This window comes from Liolophura sinensis, chromosome 6 (genome assembly GCF_032854445.1).
Source record: "Liolophura sinensis isolate JHLJ2023 chromosome 6, CUHK_Ljap_v2, whole genome shotgun sequence".
NCBI lineage: Eukaryota > Metazoa > Mollusca > Polyplacophora > Chitonida > Chitonidae > Liolophura > Liolophura sinensis.
The window spans coordinates 20,218,460-20,235,893 of NC_088300.1; the positions used below are offsets into that span (position 1 = coordinate 20,218,460).

The 17,434-nt window shown below is 37.4% G+C and overlaps 1 protein-coding gene across 1 annotated transcript; it reads right to left on the reverse strand.

The window, feature by feature from the left end:
• Positions 1–1,480: 1,480 nt before the first annotated feature.
• Positions 1,481–16,433, reverse strand: LOC135468274 (cathepsin L-like). The gene is made up of 15 exons (XM_064746430.1): positions 16,094–16,433; positions 14,743–14,811; positions 14,234–14,476; positions 13,757–13,873; positions 13,105–13,191; positions 7,369–7,480; positions 6,506–6,619; positions 6,139–6,281; positions 5,800–5,896; positions 5,481–5,561; positions 4,324–4,443; positions 3,864–3,928; positions 3,437–3,527; positions 2,971–3,029; positions 1,481–2,597 (listed from the first exon to the last, which is right to left on the reverse strand). The coding sequence occupies exons 1-15, from the start codon at positions 16,328–16,330 to the stop codon at positions 2,520–2,522; spliced, it is 1,713 nt and encodes a 570-aa protein (XP_064602500.1). The 5' UTR covers positions 16,331–16,433; the 3' UTR covers positions 1,481–2,519.
• Positions 16,434–17,434: the final 1,001 nt, after the last annotated feature.

Consider the following 17,434-nt stretch of genomic DNA (forward strand, 5'->3'; position numbering starts at 1 on the left):
ATTTCAACAGTTCTGGATTGTCGGCCCTAGTTTTTAGTTGGCACACACATGTAGGTGTGTAGTGACATAATTGTCCAATTGTGACAAGATGGCCGTTAACCAGATTGTTACAGTTTGATGTGTTTGTTGACGACATTATGTCACTGTGTAGAAATCCCTCTTCCATGACTGTCACTGTGTATACAGTATACAAGTCAAGTGTCTTCTGGACTTCTTATGTTCCCTGAAAATGTCATGAGGCATCATATTTCCTTTGCTTTGTCCATCCATGCCCCAGTGGGTCTATTGCCATCTTATTTTGTGTCTGGCTGAATATTTTCTCAGCCAGTCTCAAGGAGGCAACATGAGTACATGAGTATATAACCTGTTTGTTCTAAATGATAAGAATTTCTGTCCTGTATATATGGGCCATCATTAAATGATTTTCCTAGAAGTTTTCTTGTTTAATTTAGCTCTCAATTTAATTTCTTCAAACTTTCCAAAGTGCAACATGCAAATTCCCTGTCCATGGCAAGGTTTGACAACCCACTTCTTTATTGAGTATATTTTTATGACAGGCTTAAGTTCTATCATGACACTTATTCTTTCTTTATTTGACTGGTGTTTTACTCTGTACTCAAGAATATTTCATTTATACGATGTCGGCCAGCATTATGGTGGAAGGAAAACCGGGCAGAGCCTGGGGAAACCCATGACCATCCACAGGTTGTTGACATGTAAGGCCGGAGAGGAAGCCAGCATGAGCTGGACCTATTGAAATTTATACATCTGCACAAATATATATATATACAACAATTACATTAATCTTCGGAATCATGTTCTCTAGTGACTTTGGATGTATTAATAGGTCAAAATAATGAAGTGGAAGCAACAGCTTCCTAAATCCAAACACAACAGTGTTAAAGTGTAAGGACAAGCAAATCTAAATCGACCATAAAATGTCAACATCACTTCACAAGAGAAATTCTCAAAACACCATACCATAAGAGGTATTCCAAAGCAATGCTCACGGGGTGTTTTAACACAAGAAAGCAATCAGATTGCAAAGATATGTGTCTCCCCTCCCACCCACTAATCTCTTTGACGGAAACCATGCTCCGCAGCAAGCTTCACTGACACAGGCTTACCCAGGAAAGATCAACAGACGAGTACCTTAGATCACTGGGCCACAGAGAGTTCTGTGTAAGTTTGAGACTCCTTCACATACGCCATATCATACTCAAGATAGACAAGTCAACTGCAGGTTGTGGAGGCATCCCACTGCACAGCAGGCAAGGGGCATCACAACATCTGCAGCTTGGGGTCATCTCATTCCTGTAGATGCATTTGTGCATACAAAAACAATCCCAATGATAACCTATCATTTCTCCTTCCACTGCCCTGAAGTCCCATATTCATTACAGCATATTCAATATAACATATTCTGCAGAAAGTAACTTGGTTATTGTAAGGAGTTTTGACAAAACCAACAATTACCAAGTTAATACAGAAATTTTTTTATTAAAACAAACTTAGCAATTACATGTGTCGAGTTACTAGGCAAAAAAGATACAACCCAAACCTTACTTAGAAAACATATTATCTTTATATTAGTATGTATAATAGAGTTCAGTGAAACAACGTGTAAAATTTTCGAGGCTGACAAATGTATGTTTATCAGCTGAGAGGGCGTAAAAGAAACATCAAACTTTTTATCACTTTATCCAATGAAAGCATTCCACAGATATACAGAGTGTACATGTATTTCCAAAATAACTACTCCTGTAAAAACATACCGTCACAAAAAACCACACTTACTTTCATACTAATTACAGCACCAGGACCAATATGACAACAGATTAATGGGTTCATGTACATGTTGTAGCCTAATCAATTTCTTCCTTTACATTTATTACAGTTTTTTGATGTACCAATTAAAAATGCTTGCAGGACTATGACTTAACTTCAGAATTACATATGAGGATATATGATCAAACTATTCACATGGAGCACTAATGAGCTTGGATGTTCTCACAGAAAATCAAATAAAACAATAAGCCATAACACAGACTCAACTGTAGTATTACACACGTATATACAGACTCGTATTTATTTATTACATAAACGTTCATGTACAGGCACGTAGGCCTATAAATTCATATGTACAACTTACAAGCTCTTAACCGTTCTTGTTTTCTATTATCTTCACGATTATTTCATTGAAAATGTATAAAAGAACTGATTTCAACAGAAGTTGCAAAATACAGAATGGGGCCTGATCTACATAAAAAATTTAAGTTCTATCAAAATTTCTGATTACGGTGAAATTTCCAACACAAATTTCACAGGCATAAAACAAATGGCAAAACACTGCTATGCAAAAAAGAAAAACAAACCAAGAAAAAAGTTGACAATACACTGGTAAACTTTAAAAATATAAAGGTGAAATACAATATATAACTGCTAAGGGTGACTAATCACACTTGCTCAGGTTTGACAGCTGTGTGCACTCCCTACACTCCTTGAACGTTACAGAACATTTAGGCATCCACAATAGCTGAAGTACAGGCAGTGTTCAGACCACACACTCCAGCCCCACGGTACACGTAATAGTAACCCTGTCAAACAGAAACACAAGGATGAAACACCTGGCAACTACATGTATACAATGTTCTTAAGATCCGGTCAAATAGGGTCTCTACAACTGGTTACCTCCCTTCTTTCCCCTTGGAATGGGGCAGTAGTATATTTCTTAATCTTTTGAAATGGTGCTGGTGTGATGAAGGACCTTAAGCCATTATTAGGTAAACAATAGTTTGTAATTTAACAATATATCAGTTTCCACTAAACACTGTACTGTCCATGATGTGCTGTCTATCATTACAATGAGAAAAGAAAGGAATGAGGCATAAAAAGAATGAAGAGAAATAAAATGGCATCAAGAGATTCCTGCCACCCATGCGGGTTTAATCATTCTTCTTTCTTCCTTACCTTTTCTCCCCAGTGTGGTCCCCAGCTGTTCTTGATGATCCAATATGGCTTATTTCCCTCTACAAACAAACATATTTATGATGGAACACTTGAACTCTTCTGGACAAATCAAATCCGTTTGGTATTCCACAAGTGAGTAAAACGGTACATGTATAACATGAATGTACAGTATAAGCTGCAGGTAGAGAAGAAATGCTAACAGTTCCGTCTCACACATGTACAAATATTTTCAGAGGCCAGAACTGGGTAGCTTTCTTTCCTCCATATCCTACCAACATTTGAAGTTAAGTGTTTGAAAAAGATGTTTATTAACTTTACACTTTCAACTCCTAAATGTTCTAAAAATTTACACTAAAAACATTTATCTGTTGACAAAAATAATGGTTACTAACAGTAGTTCAGTTCATTTGTTTTAGATTTTTTTTAAAATAGAAGGTAAAAGCTGTTTATTATACAATGTACTTACTCTGGCCATATCCAACAATGAGAACTCCATGGTCTAGTTTAGAGGGATTACACAGGAACTTCCACGGATGAGATATTCCTCCCATGTAAAACTGAAGTGGAGGACAAAAATAGTGTGTTTATGCATTCACACATTCTATGCCAGCCAGGAAACGCATTCTGTAATATACACTGCCCTCTTACATTGTCTTAATTATGCATTCAACGGTAACTTACAGAAAGATTCCAACAAGAAAAGTGTAATGTAACAAAACTACCTAAGATGTGAGTCACTACTTAAGCTGCTTGTGTCTTATGCTAAAAATATGTACTTTGATCTACAAATAATATAACCCTTCAATGACTAAGGTTCAGCAAGCTTATAAAAGAAAACAAATTTTCCCGGAATTAATCTTTGTACAGGAGAACATGTGGTGTGACCAGTTTACCTGCATGGCAAAGGCATTGATGCCAATAGATATCGGTCCATTCTGAGACAACCAGGCTGCCATCTCTGTGAGCAAACAGATATAAAAACCACACATATAAATGTACACATGGGATAATATAAATGTAACATCAGGCATCAACATTCAACTATAATTAGGTCGCTTCAGTGTTCTGGCAGTAACAATTCTCATCACTGTGGATGGTTACAGAGTTGTTGATATGAACTGTTCTTATGGTATAAGTACTTGGGGTTCTTATCACTGGAGAAGGTTCCAGATTTGTTATGAACTGTTCTACTTACAATTCTCATCACTGTGGAGAGCAACTCATATAAACTGTTCTTATGGTACAAGTACTTACGATTAGTTGTTGATATTAACAATCCTTACAGTACATGTACCTACAATTCTCATCACTGGAGATGGCTATAGAGTTTTTGATATGAACTGTTCTACTTACGATTCTCATCACTGGAGATGGCTATAGAGCTGTTGATGTAAACCTTGGCTAGGGATTTGGAGAAATGGCAGGAGCCATCATGGCCAGTGTACTTATACTTAGTCTCAGTCTCCAGACCACCTGACAAAAAGAGCAACAGCAACACAGGTAAATGAGATACACAGAATCAAAAGTATCCTACAGCAGCTGGCATGGCTGTATGGTGTGTATTGCAAAGTCTCAAGAATAGAGTTTACCCAGCATTCCTCTATCGTAAAAGAACAAAGGTCTTAATATTAAGTTCAGAATCCTTGTACCAGTAATAAAAGTGTCAGCAATGTAAATTTTAACATGTGAGACTTGAAAGAGGTCATATTTCGCAGAGTTTTGGTAAAAATCGTTCAGCACTAATCCAAATGAATTTTCACTATTTACATGTAAGAGCAGCCCAAATAAAAATTACCTTTCACAAAACATCAGCCATGTTTGTGCATGTGCATGTTACCTTTCAAAATCGATATTTAAGTCCCTAAAATTTATAAGGCAGGTCTCATTATAGCTCTTTCAAACTTTTGAATCATTTTAACACTAAAAGTACTCTGATACATGTTCCTACTGAAAGGCAATGGTTTGAGCTGTTCTTTGTGAAGAGTGAAACTTTGATAATATTGATTTTGATATAAAAAAAAATATTGATTTTTCTACTATAAATCTCCGAAATAGCCTCTTTAACAAACAAAAGGCATGATAACAAGGAGTAATTTACTAATTAACCATTGCAGGCACCTTTTTGTTGAGCCTCAAGGTAAGTTATGCCAGGTCAGGTTTTGTGTTATGAACACATAATATAAAGGCAGTGTTGATTACAGAAGTTTAGTGTGTGCCTGTTTCATTCAATGTGATGCAATGTGGAATGTAGTGTGAATATAAATCATAGGTTGTTGACAGACAAATTAATCTGAAGAAACTTGCCACCAGGGATTTGCGGCACAACACTACAGTTTAGTCCAGCAAAATGAGCTGCATGTACATGCAGCTTTACTTAGTTTGATGATCTGTTTTCAGATTCTAATTTTAACTCACCTAATATTTGATCTACTCATGGACTAGACTTAGCTTTCAAAGGAGCTTAATAACGAATTGCTTGCTCAATGTATGACATTATACTGTTCACTCACCCAACTTGATTATCTGCTTGTAGGCATTAGCTGGCAGTCCCCCCTCACATCCTTGGTCCACTTTGTCACAGTCCACGAGCTCTGTAGGCACAGTTACGGAATCATGAACAGTACTGTACAGCATTAAGGGAAAAATGGAACATGAAGCATAAAAGTTGTAAACATGAAACTTGCTAATGCTAATCAACTTTCAGTTTTTCTGCCCACTACTGACTATTTTGGCTTTGCAAATAGATTTTTAACTCGAACGGTTTTAAGACTTATGGTGAAAAGTTTAAAGAATAAGATAAGATAATTTGTATTGAAAATACTAGAATACCTTGTTCAGACAAAGAAATCAGATTCCCTTTCTTATTGTGCCACATCCCTTCCACATTGCCAGTCACAGAGAATGCCCAGCAAGAGCCACAAGCTCCCTGTAAAAACCAACATGCATACAGGTATGTGGACAGGAAGAGCTAATTGAGCTCAGTAATTTTAAACTGTCTGATACTTTTGCTTAGGCATATAACCTTGATTCACACAACTTTTGGGTTGTACTGCAGTGTATACTGTACCTTTAATAACCGCATTTAGTCACTGTATACATGATAATTCATCTTAATAAAAACAGGTAACCAAATTAACTTAATTACTGATGTGCATGTATCCAATTTACCTGGTTTTTGACAGGCGTGACAGCTCCATGGTCTCTCCAGTCAAAGCTCTTGGGGAAGCTTCCCTGTAGCGGGGCAGCCATCTTCATGTCAGCCATGGGGGTAAGGTCCCAGGGTTTACTACGATAAGCTTTGAATTCCTCCTCTGTAAAACAAAATCAGTCCTGTGTGCGTGTTGGAGGGTTTTTGTTATCACATACAATGTACAACAATGTCCAATTATTTCTGTGCATTTGTTCATTTGCATAAACTAAAAACTACCATGAAATTCCACAGCAAATCTTGCATGGGAGCATTTCAAAGATCTGCTTTTTTCTTCCTACCAATGTGCCTCAACAGTACTCAGTGAATTTGTGAGTGAAGAACTACCTGTGAGATCTGAGAACTGTGTCACGCCGTAGCGGGCTGTGCCTTGGTCCTGGGCCTGGTACTCTGCTGCTTTTTTCACGTTTGCACAGAAAATCTTATATCTCTGGTCTTCCTCTGCAAGAAAAAATATTTATCAATCAGTATCTGTTAGTGGAATGGTATCACAGATTGTATAACTGACCAAGCAGGTTGTATATCTCAACATCCATGTATTTTTATCCCTGCATGCTATCCATCATCAGAAAAGGACAACATAACTCTTTGCTGAGCATTGTTGCTTCTCAACACTCTCATTTTAAGTCTCATCGCTCTGTTATGAAAGCATTGTTTTCACTGGAGAAGCTTTGATGTGATGGCGGTGCTCAAAAGCGATGAGGCTCAGCAAGGAGATTTGTCATTCTATTCCAATAACGGACAGCCAACAGTGACAAAACATGGATCCTATGCAGAAACGGACCTGGAATGGGGCAGACACATTATTTTGCCATCAGCATTAATATATTGAGGACAACACAGGAATCATAGGTGTTTATGTTAAGTTTATGGAACAAGACAGAGTTGTGATAATATACATGTATGTATCACAGCCCCACAGAGCCACATGTATAACTGAACATGTTTGAGACATGTCCTTGTTCCGCTGCTAAAGATTTCTTAATGCAGCTATATGCATAACTGCACGCGTCATTTTTTCCCTCTTTAAACTTATACGCTTGTGTATCCATACGTGTGTACAGAACCACAACTCAGGATTATTTCCTTGCCACTGACAGATGTCTGCTAAAATTATTTACATTTAAACACATACAACTGTGCTACAACTCATATCCTTTTTCCTATATGATGTACACTAATTTCCTTACCCTGTGGAGAGTCATAGAACTTCCCATGCTTCATCTGAAACTCCTTGAACATGCCCATGTGACAAAGGTCATGGCCATCTCCTCCCAATAGGGGTTTCTTCTGTCCAGCAGCCTGGAGGCAGAACCGGATGAATAATAGAGTACTATGATGGTGCTGGAACCAGTCTAGAGCCAGAACCCAGAACCACACAACCACACAGGCATAGTGTCAGCATTAGCTGGATTTCATAAAGCAATTACACGTATGAACAGAATAATGGTGTCCACACTAGTTGAGTAAAGAATTATCAGTCACATGAACAAAATGACAATGTCCCCACTAGTCAAATACAGAATTATCAGTCAAATGAACAAAATGATGGTTGCACACTAGTTAACAACAGAATAATCAGTCAGATGAACAGAATAATGGTGTCCATACTAGTTGACTAAAGAATTATTAGTCAAATGAACAGAATAATGGTGTCCACACTAGCTGACAACAGAATAATCAGTCAGATGAAAAGAATAATGGTGTCCATACTAGTTGAGTAAAGAATTATCAGTCAACCGAACATAATGATGGCATCCATACTAGTTCACTACAGAACAATCAATCAAAAGAACAGAATGATGGTGTCCACACTAGTTGACTAAAAAATAATCAGTCAGATAAACAGAATGATGGTGCCTACACTAGTTGACCTAAGAATTATCAGTCAAATGAACGGGATGGTGTCCACACTAGTTGACTACAGAATAATCAGTCAGAAGAACAGAATGATAGTGTCCACACTAGTTGACTACAGAGTAATTAGTCAGATGAACAGAATGATGGTGTCCACACTAGTTGAGTAAAGAATTATCAGTCAAAATGAAGAGAATGATGGTGCCCACACTAGTTGATTACAGAATAATGAGTCAAATGAACAGAATGATGGTGTTTAAAATAGTTGATGATGTACCATGTGTTGCAGAGATATGAAAAGTACTCACAGTGTGCATGTACTTAACATTTTAGTGACTTAAACAAAACCAATGAGCAGAATGATGGTGTCACCAGTAGCTGGCTATGTAACCTGTCCAGTAAACAGCTGTGACAAAAACTACATCCAGACTGATGTAATGAATTGATGAAAAAAAAAACCCCAAAAAACAGTAAGTAATAAGATCCATGTAGATTTAATGTTGATATTATGTAAATGACCATGACTTTAGAAAGTGATTTATTTATTTATTTTGACTGGTGTTTTACGCTGTACTCAAGAATATTTCACTTATATGACGGCGCCCAGCATTGTAGTGAGAGGAAACCGGGGGGAGCCCGGTGGAAACCCACCACCATTCGTAGGTTGCTGTAAGACCGTCCCATGAGCGGCTGAAGAGGAAGCCAGCATGAGTTCTTTACAAAGTGAAACCTAAGTATGCCTACATCCAGCATATACTTGTTAGCTTTCTGTTGATGAGATGCAGTGTTGAATAACAACCATCTGACAAAACTAACCATGTTAATCAAGCTCTCTGGTCTGATAGTGTATACAGGTATCTTAAATGACATAAAATTTCACCAACAAAAGTCCATTTTTAGAGGCAAACAAATGTCACATTCTTGGTGCTGAAACGTATAATTTTCAAGTAGAATATCATCACATGTTCCAACCCCAACCCTCAAAACACCTTTCTAAAATCAACAGAACTCTCAAATCAGGAAAAATGGGCAAGTTAGTCATGGATGAAATTTATGGTCATTCAGGGTATTTGTTTCAAAGGAACTATGCCACAGGTATTACACATCATCATACATATAAGTAGGTACATTGTACATGTACATTCAGCAGTAGGCCTATACTGACTACATCATTCACAGAACTGTGGACAAGATGCAGAACTGTGGACAAGATGCAGAAAGAAACAGACCTATAATGTTTACAAAATCAGGAAAGTGGAATATGGACTGAATAGTAGGATATACACAAATATAAAGCTGTGCCTGTTTCTTGTCCATTCCCTGTCAACTTGTATGTCATAATAATGGACATCTTGTGATTACATCTGAATTAGTTCAGCATTATTTCATGCCAACATCGAAACTGGGGCTTCATATAATGCACATGAGACTTCTTGCCAAAGCCAAAACTGCTCTTATAAACAGCTGTATTGTGGGAACACTTTGCAGTGAATTTAATTTGGGGAAATGTGTATAGTATTATAATCACCATTTACCTCTGGGCTGGTGGGACTTTCCCTTTAGCCTAGTGGCAGAAGGTTCAACCCCAGCAGGGTCACCCATGTGACAACTAGCGCTGTCAGCAGGGTGAGATGGGGTAGCTAAAGAGCAGTCTTTGATACTTTGGATAGTATTTGAGAGCTGCCCACTTCCATCATCATGAGGACATGACAGGCTCAAGGAGCATGAAGGGGTGAATGTAACAGAACATAAGAGCTATCTATATCCAAACTGGTGGGAATTTTCCTTTAGTCAAGCAGTAGAACCTACAGGTCTCCGGTTCAAACCCCAACAGAGTCGCCAGGTCACAAACAAGTGGAAATGTGGATTTTTATGAATACAGTATCACGTGTCACACACTGTACACTGCAGCATTGGGCTGAATATACTGTGACCACCCTATCTTATGTCTAGATCTTTGAAACTACAAAAATTACTGATCAAGGATTTTGTTTCGTCTCAGTCACAATGAATCATCTTCATGAATAAATCCAATGATACCAGGGCTTTCGGTTTTTAAATTCCATTATGATCAACAACATCGTTGATGTGCAGGTACATCAATGTAAGTTCACATTTTCTTGAAAATTTACCGTGTTTCCTGTGGTTGTTATTTTTGGAGCTCTTCAAAAAGCTGGCCATATTAATGCACACTTTACCATTGCTATTTCACCATCAAGCCACATGTGTGTTTGGAGAAATTGTTTGCACAAAAAATACCCGCCCACTTTAATACCTGTAACTATTTACATACTACCAGTATCACCAAAGGCTAACAATTACTAGTAATTCATCAAACAAAACAACTGTTAGAACATAAATGAAGCAAATTTTATTACTTTTGAACTGAAATCCATACAAGTTTAATACAGAAGCTGAATGAAGTGTTAAAAGCACACCAAGCATGAGTTAAGCTTTAACCATACACCATGACATCTCCTTTTGATCAGGTTATATCATTCTCAAATGTAAATGTACATGTAATTATATATACAAATATACTGATACTGATACAGACTCATCACTCTTCCTATGTGACCTTGACCCTTGCTCCTCTAACCCATATATCACTGTTTAGACTAGACCTGCTGTCCAGTAAGTACACGTACATGTTAGTATGTGTTTATATTTTGTTATTTAAACATGTGAGGCCATATCTAAATTTCCTATAAAGACTAAAGCAGATAAACACAAGCCGACAACCAACACACATGCGGGGTCAAACTCAACTCACAGGCTCCTAAAGAAAAGAAAACAAATGGGAAAAGTGTGAGAGATAGAAACAGCTACCGTTCATGAGTGATTCCGGTTAATGTTCATATATACATGTAAGTTGGGAATCCATGCTTTTGTTTATGAAGAGCGAGTTGCTACTTAAGAAAAGTTAAACTACAAGCAAATTAGACACCAATCAGCTGTTGCCTTTCTACCATTTTTTTCATTTACTTGGTAGTGTCATACATGTACATGTACACATAGCTGATAGACAAACCCACACCAAACTGCTTGATATGTTTGCAGTTTACAGAACACTAGTGGCAAAACAGCAGGGACAAACAGCAAGACACATGTACCGTAATGCTTCTAATTTTTGGGACAGATATTAGTAGTGCTGAAAGCAGAATATTATGTTGTTCATTAGATGGACTAACCATGTGCGAAAAAAAAAAAAAAATATTCTTTCTACAATTAAATGTATACTGGCTAAAATGAGCAGAGCCAAAAATTAGAAGAAATAGTGTAAGTTTTGGAGAAGACATTAAAGCCATATGATCAGCAGATTTAGCAGGTCAAAGGTGAACAAAATGGACTTTTCCGTCACTAAACACGATATGAAAGGCTTTGCAGTAAATGACAAAGTTTCGCACGTGAGTTAATGTCGTTTTACATTTGCATGATCTGAGTTCGCAGAAAGATGACAGAAGAGAGTGATTAACCCCCACTCCTGTACCTTGCATGGCACTTAGCCCCTCTGGTTGCTAATCCTCACCACATGGGGTCAAGTCACTGACAGTCAGGTGTGAAGGCCTCTCGACTAGCAGGCCTACATGTACATCTCTAAATATACCCATGAATGAAGTCGAAGAAAGTATTAAGACAGGCGATATCTATTACAAACCTTTAAATTCCAAACACTGTCTGAAAGCATGGCTACATCAAAACAAGAAATGTATGTGCACAATGTTCACTGCAGACGAACCTATTATGCGGGTTAGGCCTACGTGGAAGTCACCTCACACCGTTGTCTGATGAATTGTTGTCTGCTCAGTGCTCTCATTAATAAACGAATATGCGTGGGAATGTATTTTAGCTAAAATTGAATTTCACTGAGAAAAATCTGTCATTAGCTTCCTGTGTCCACGTAATTCCAATTTAGTATGTTAATCTATATGCACACTTTGTTTCTTTACAATCAGAACTGTCCTCCTATGGCAGAAGTGTTTTAAACTCATACCGCACACAAGGTTTCCAAAAACTACCACGATTCACTCTCACCACTTTTTAGGGAGAATTGTGCGCGGGCCCGGCCTATCGGGAGACAGGATTTGTTTGAGTTGTTATCATATTAGGAGTTCGCACAACACCATCAATGGCTTTATAAAGAAAAAGTTTTATGATTTCCGGTGTATAGTTTTGCCCAGGCGTGATTTATGCCAGACACTGATCAGATTATTGTTTTACTTCGCCAGAAAAATCACTTGATCGGTGGGTAGACAAATTGAAATTTCGAGTCATGTGATTGTAAGTGGCTTGCATGTACATGTAGATAAAACCAATCTGTATGACTAAAATTTCATTTGAGGCAACTCCATTAAACAGTAAGTAAATTAAGTATTCATGTTTACAAAATTCATGTTTAAAAGCAGATATTTCACATGACACTCCACAAGGTACTGGGTGGTCACCCTTAATCTCCACAGAGTTTTCTCCCATTTATTACAAAATAGCGATAAAACGATTGACCTGTTGCAAAGTCCATGTACTGAAATTATTGTGATTAAAACTGAGGAAAACATGAACAGTTGGTGGTAGGAGCATAGACTAACTGCTCAGTGATACTTTGTTTATTACATTCTTAAAGTGTCAGCATAATCCCCTGACCACATGCGATGCTTTCCCTTGGCGCTCAGTCAGTAACAACCTCAAACAACGCAATAAATCCTGGTTTACACTTTAGGAAACCCAGGGCGAATCTTTAGGTCATGTACTGTATGTTGTAGACTTTATTTTTGCATGTAGCTCTACGTTATGTCTGTAAGCCCACACACAAGTCTGTACAACAATTACTTCCAACAATGAATGACTCACAGAACCCAAGTATGCTACTTATATGGCAGGTACATGTACATTAGCAATTTGGCATTTACAGTTTAGTTAATTTAAGATGATTCTGTTTGGAATTATGCAGCTTTCATATGACTTGGTTTACACTACAGTTTGATCCTGTAGATCTCAGTAGGTTAGTGTGCGCAACTGGAGAACAACATAAAAACCTTCAGAACCTTCAGACTTTAAAATGTCCTCCTTACCTGTTTCAGTTCACACTTAGAATCCAGTAGTTTGTACTGTGGAGTTTCCCAGGCCTTGTACCACACTGTGGCATGGCACACTTGAGTCTGAAAACACATGAACACAATAATATCAAATCTTGACAAATGCCATTAGATTTAAACAAATCTATTGGGGTTTTGTAAATTGTACAACTATCTAGGACTTCAATATATACATGTAAAAATGGTCATACATACATGTGTGTAAGTACAAATCAACACAATGCTTTAGATACATATTCAGAGTCATATCAAGACAAAACTGAAGGTTTTGGTCCAAAATTTTTCAGGTTCCATTGTGACCGTGCAAGAAGAAATATGAATTACAAAATGCAACTTGAAATGATGCAATCTGAAGGATTTTAGATGTGTAGGAAAACTAAACTTTTTAGTTAGTTTTAATACAGGTTGTTTAGTTTAAGCTCTCAACAGTATGGAAGTTCAAACATTATTTGGAACTAGAATGGCTCTGGACATGGACCTGATAATTACATTTGTTACTGTTGTACAATACATTAGTTGTCTTATTGTAATAGAGCCAGAGTTTCGAGACTCCCAATATAGGTCCATGATGGCAAAGTGAATAGAAGAAAATGACACAATACTTGATGTTGATGACTGAAACACTCACTCTATGTGGATCTGAAAGGGGACAAGCCTGGAGATCTGTCCCAGACTTGGATGGGTTATTCCTACATACAGTGTCTCCCAGCAGGAAAGTCAACCTGTACTTCAAACCTGCCACAACCTATAACAAGTACCATACACAAACGTTTCCACATATAGATTACAACAGCATCAACATTTAAAACTTTACAGTATTCATGAAATACCCGGTTTTGAATACTGCATGTGAGATAGTTTCATAATAATTATTACTGGATCCCTTATGTATATCAATATTTTTAAGCATGTACAAATTACTTTACATACATGTATGTCTCCAATAAACATGTGCTTGTTTTAACTGAATATACAATATAATTCTATTTTTGAGGGCATTGAGATATTACTGTTGGTGTAGGAAATGTCAATACACCAACAGGTCACATTTTTATACACGTGTATATGCACGGTTAACAAAGCTCATAACCCAGGGCCACCTCACCTGTTTTTTGGCATGTTGAAGTTCAATCAAATTGGCCCGAAACAAGGAGTTGGACTTCTTGTTCAGCTCTTCCACAGCAAAGTTGACAGCATTTTTCACATCTTCATCCTCGAGATTCTCACTTTCTGAGCCAAGCGGAACAGCTGGATGTGGTGATGGACTCACTGTTTTACACGAGGAATTGACAACTTTCCGTGTCTGAGTCCATTCCTGGTCAAATATGGACACCTCACACTCTTCATACTACCAGAAGAACACAAAAATAACAGGAGTGTTAGACGGTTTTATTAATTTTATCAACAGAACTGTATGTACAATGTACTAAAGAATACAACTAATGCTTCAGATGTGGATAACTTATGTGCTCATGTATGTATTATAAAAAAATCTGAGATCATAACCCTGAGATATCAAATTGTCTTCTGATATCATCAAAATGTGATGTACATGTACGTACAGAATAAAACCAGTACATTAATGACATGTACTTGCATTTATGGTTACAATACCTTGCAGTCAACAGTACACCCAGCAGGTTGAATCTGTATTGTAATGAAATAATTCACACCAGCAACAACCTGAAAGGACAAGAGTGAATACATGAAAATTATAAAAATACCAGGAAATTGATCAGCACATTATGAAACAATCAATGTAATTTTATGTTCTCATAAAATCCAGAGGAGAAACTGGAGTGCATATTTAAGACATCTTTACAGTGGAAAGCCATTCATTTTTTCCCCTCTACAAAAGAACATGCCAAAAGCAAGTTTCAGTCTTGCGACATGCAACATGTGCATTTATTACAACAAGATGGCTGACAAGGCTTATAAATACATGTATCAAATGCTGAAAACTGACCTATCTCACTGTTTACCTTAAATGAAAGTACATGAGCAGTGTGGGCTCGTCACATGAGTCACATATATATATAATTATGATGATTACCAGTAATAATGCAAGCAGTGTACTCCAGTTGTCAGAAACAAAGCTTTAACTTCCTGTTATGAGCTCATCCTGCAAGTAATGCATAGCTATCAACCATCAGACTATTTTACCAGCAGCTAGGGTAATTGTGTCATAGTTATGTTTCACTCTGGGTAAAGTTATTTTCTAACCAATGCCTTGACCTAAAATTAATTTAAAATGTAACACAATGACTCCTCTTATTCTCATCTGCCTGTTATATTAATCAAAGGAGGCTAATACATGGAGTCAACAAGGATCAGAATGGAAAAATGTAAGACATAAATTTGTTAAAATGGAAGACTGCACTTGACTAATGTTGATGTCAACTGAAAGAAAACCCCTCAAAGTATCTTAAACTGGCACTAAATCTTTTTTTAGATTTTATTCAACCCAGATAAAGTTTAGTGAAACTCCGTATCTTCATAGCTTCAGCACGTCTCCATTATCAACAGCACAGTGACGTCACCTTTACTCAAGCTCTCTAAAGTGAAAGGTACTGCCCGTACAACAGCCTAAGCAGTAGCCTATGGCAGATGAAAGCTGTTGACTTTCGCAATGAAGGACCAAGTCATAAATAGCTTTCTCAGAAATTAGACATACTGGAGGGATATTTCTTCCACTGCTTGAACTGTTCATACAGAAGGCCTACCATATCACTTATACAGTTTACAAGTAGCCTGCAAAGGCACGGATGAGGTATTCCTGGTTCAAGTTGTAGCCTACGAAGGGGCAATTCTAGCCCCTATTAAATGTTTACAAACAGACAACAGGACTGTTATACAACTGGATTCGTGCTCAATTCTGACACAAATGGAAATAAATCTAAGCACCACTGAAAAGAAAGAAAAACAATTAAGCCAAGACCACAGGCGCACTAAACTTTTAACAAACCTGCGTTTGGGCCTTGACTACTTTCACCAAGCTAATGGCTGAGTTTTTCTCCATTGACAGGAATGAGGTAGCGAAATCCGCGATTTCTTTCACATCTTTTCTGTTGACATCTGCGTCCATCTTTCCGCCGACCACTTGATCACCTAGTGACAGTTGAACTGGCTCGCCTTGAATCAGTATCTGGGCAGAGCAAGTGGTCAAAACCACTGCCAGTGATACTGGCAAAAGGAGATTCATTTTCGGACAAAATATTAGCCCTCTTTCATGAAGGAATATGGCTTACACTTGTCCCGTGATAAGCGAAAAAAAAAAACCACAACTTCCTTCTAAATGAATGACGTTGTTGATATTTCGAAGCGCCACCTGTCTACGGTTGACAAACGCATACTAAGAGAAGTAACTATGTAAAGTAACCAATCTTTTACTCCCTTGGTTCACAATGCTGATAAATATGTTTCACGATATAAGGACGGTACAGACCTATCTTTAGTGAGGGTGGTAATGGGAAAGGATTTATTGGCTTGAATTTTCTCCAGTCGATATTGTTATTTATTAAGATTTCAACTAGGGCCAACGGAAACGAACTGTAAAGTTTATTCTACTTCTAAAAAGTGTTCGTTCATAACTTTATCAATATTAAGCCCTACCGTATCGGTATTTAAAACACAGCTTCGTTAGTATGGTCTCTACGACTTCTCACTCAAACAAACAATACTTCTGCATGCTTTCCAAAACTTTCTATCATGCCTTTAAATATAATTGCTTTGCAACCGTCCGTTGAGAATAAAATGTATTGGCCTAGTCCAAGATGACGTCAAAGCAGTCTTAGATATGAGCAAGGCGTTGAAAAGAATGACTGTATTTAGGCCTATTCTCTTCATGAGATATTAACAAACTGGTATTAAACAGAATCAGTCATTTCATGATTTAATCCAGAACAGAAATTTCTAGAAATTTGTAGGGAACATAGTCACATAAACAGAAATGTTCAGATTTGGAGCCAATTAGCAGTACCGTACCGGTATATGAAATCTCTAGAAAGTGGAATGTGAAGGCACTAAGTGTTGGCCTATAAATGGTAAAGTGTTAACACTATGCAATCGATGATGTTGACAAATGAATTTCATATTGAAAAAAAAATCCTCTTTTTCCAAAACCATAGATATTGAGGGCTTGTCCGTAGGTCGTACTCTGTTAATCTTTTGCAGCAGCAGTGAAGGCAACTTGAGCTAGCCCAAGACCAGAGCTAGATTAATTAACTGTAATTATGTTAACTTTCTGAAATCGCAATGTACCACACACAAGGTCACATTTCCCATACAGTCTTAATGTTTGAGATGG

Coding starts and splice junctions, on each gene's coding strand:
- LOC135468274 (XM_064746430.1), bottom strand. CDS start 16,330: ATGAATCTCCTTTTGCCAGTATCACTGGCAGTGGTTTTGACCACTTGC. Junction 13,192..13,756: donor CCCTTTCAGATCCACATAGA/GTGAGTGTTTCA, acceptor ATGTGTTTTCAG/ACTCAAGTGTGCCATGCCAC. Junction 5,562..5,799: donor GATTTCTTTGTCTGAACAAG/GTATTCTAGTAT, acceptor CTGTGCCTACAG/AGCTCGTGGACTGTGACAAA.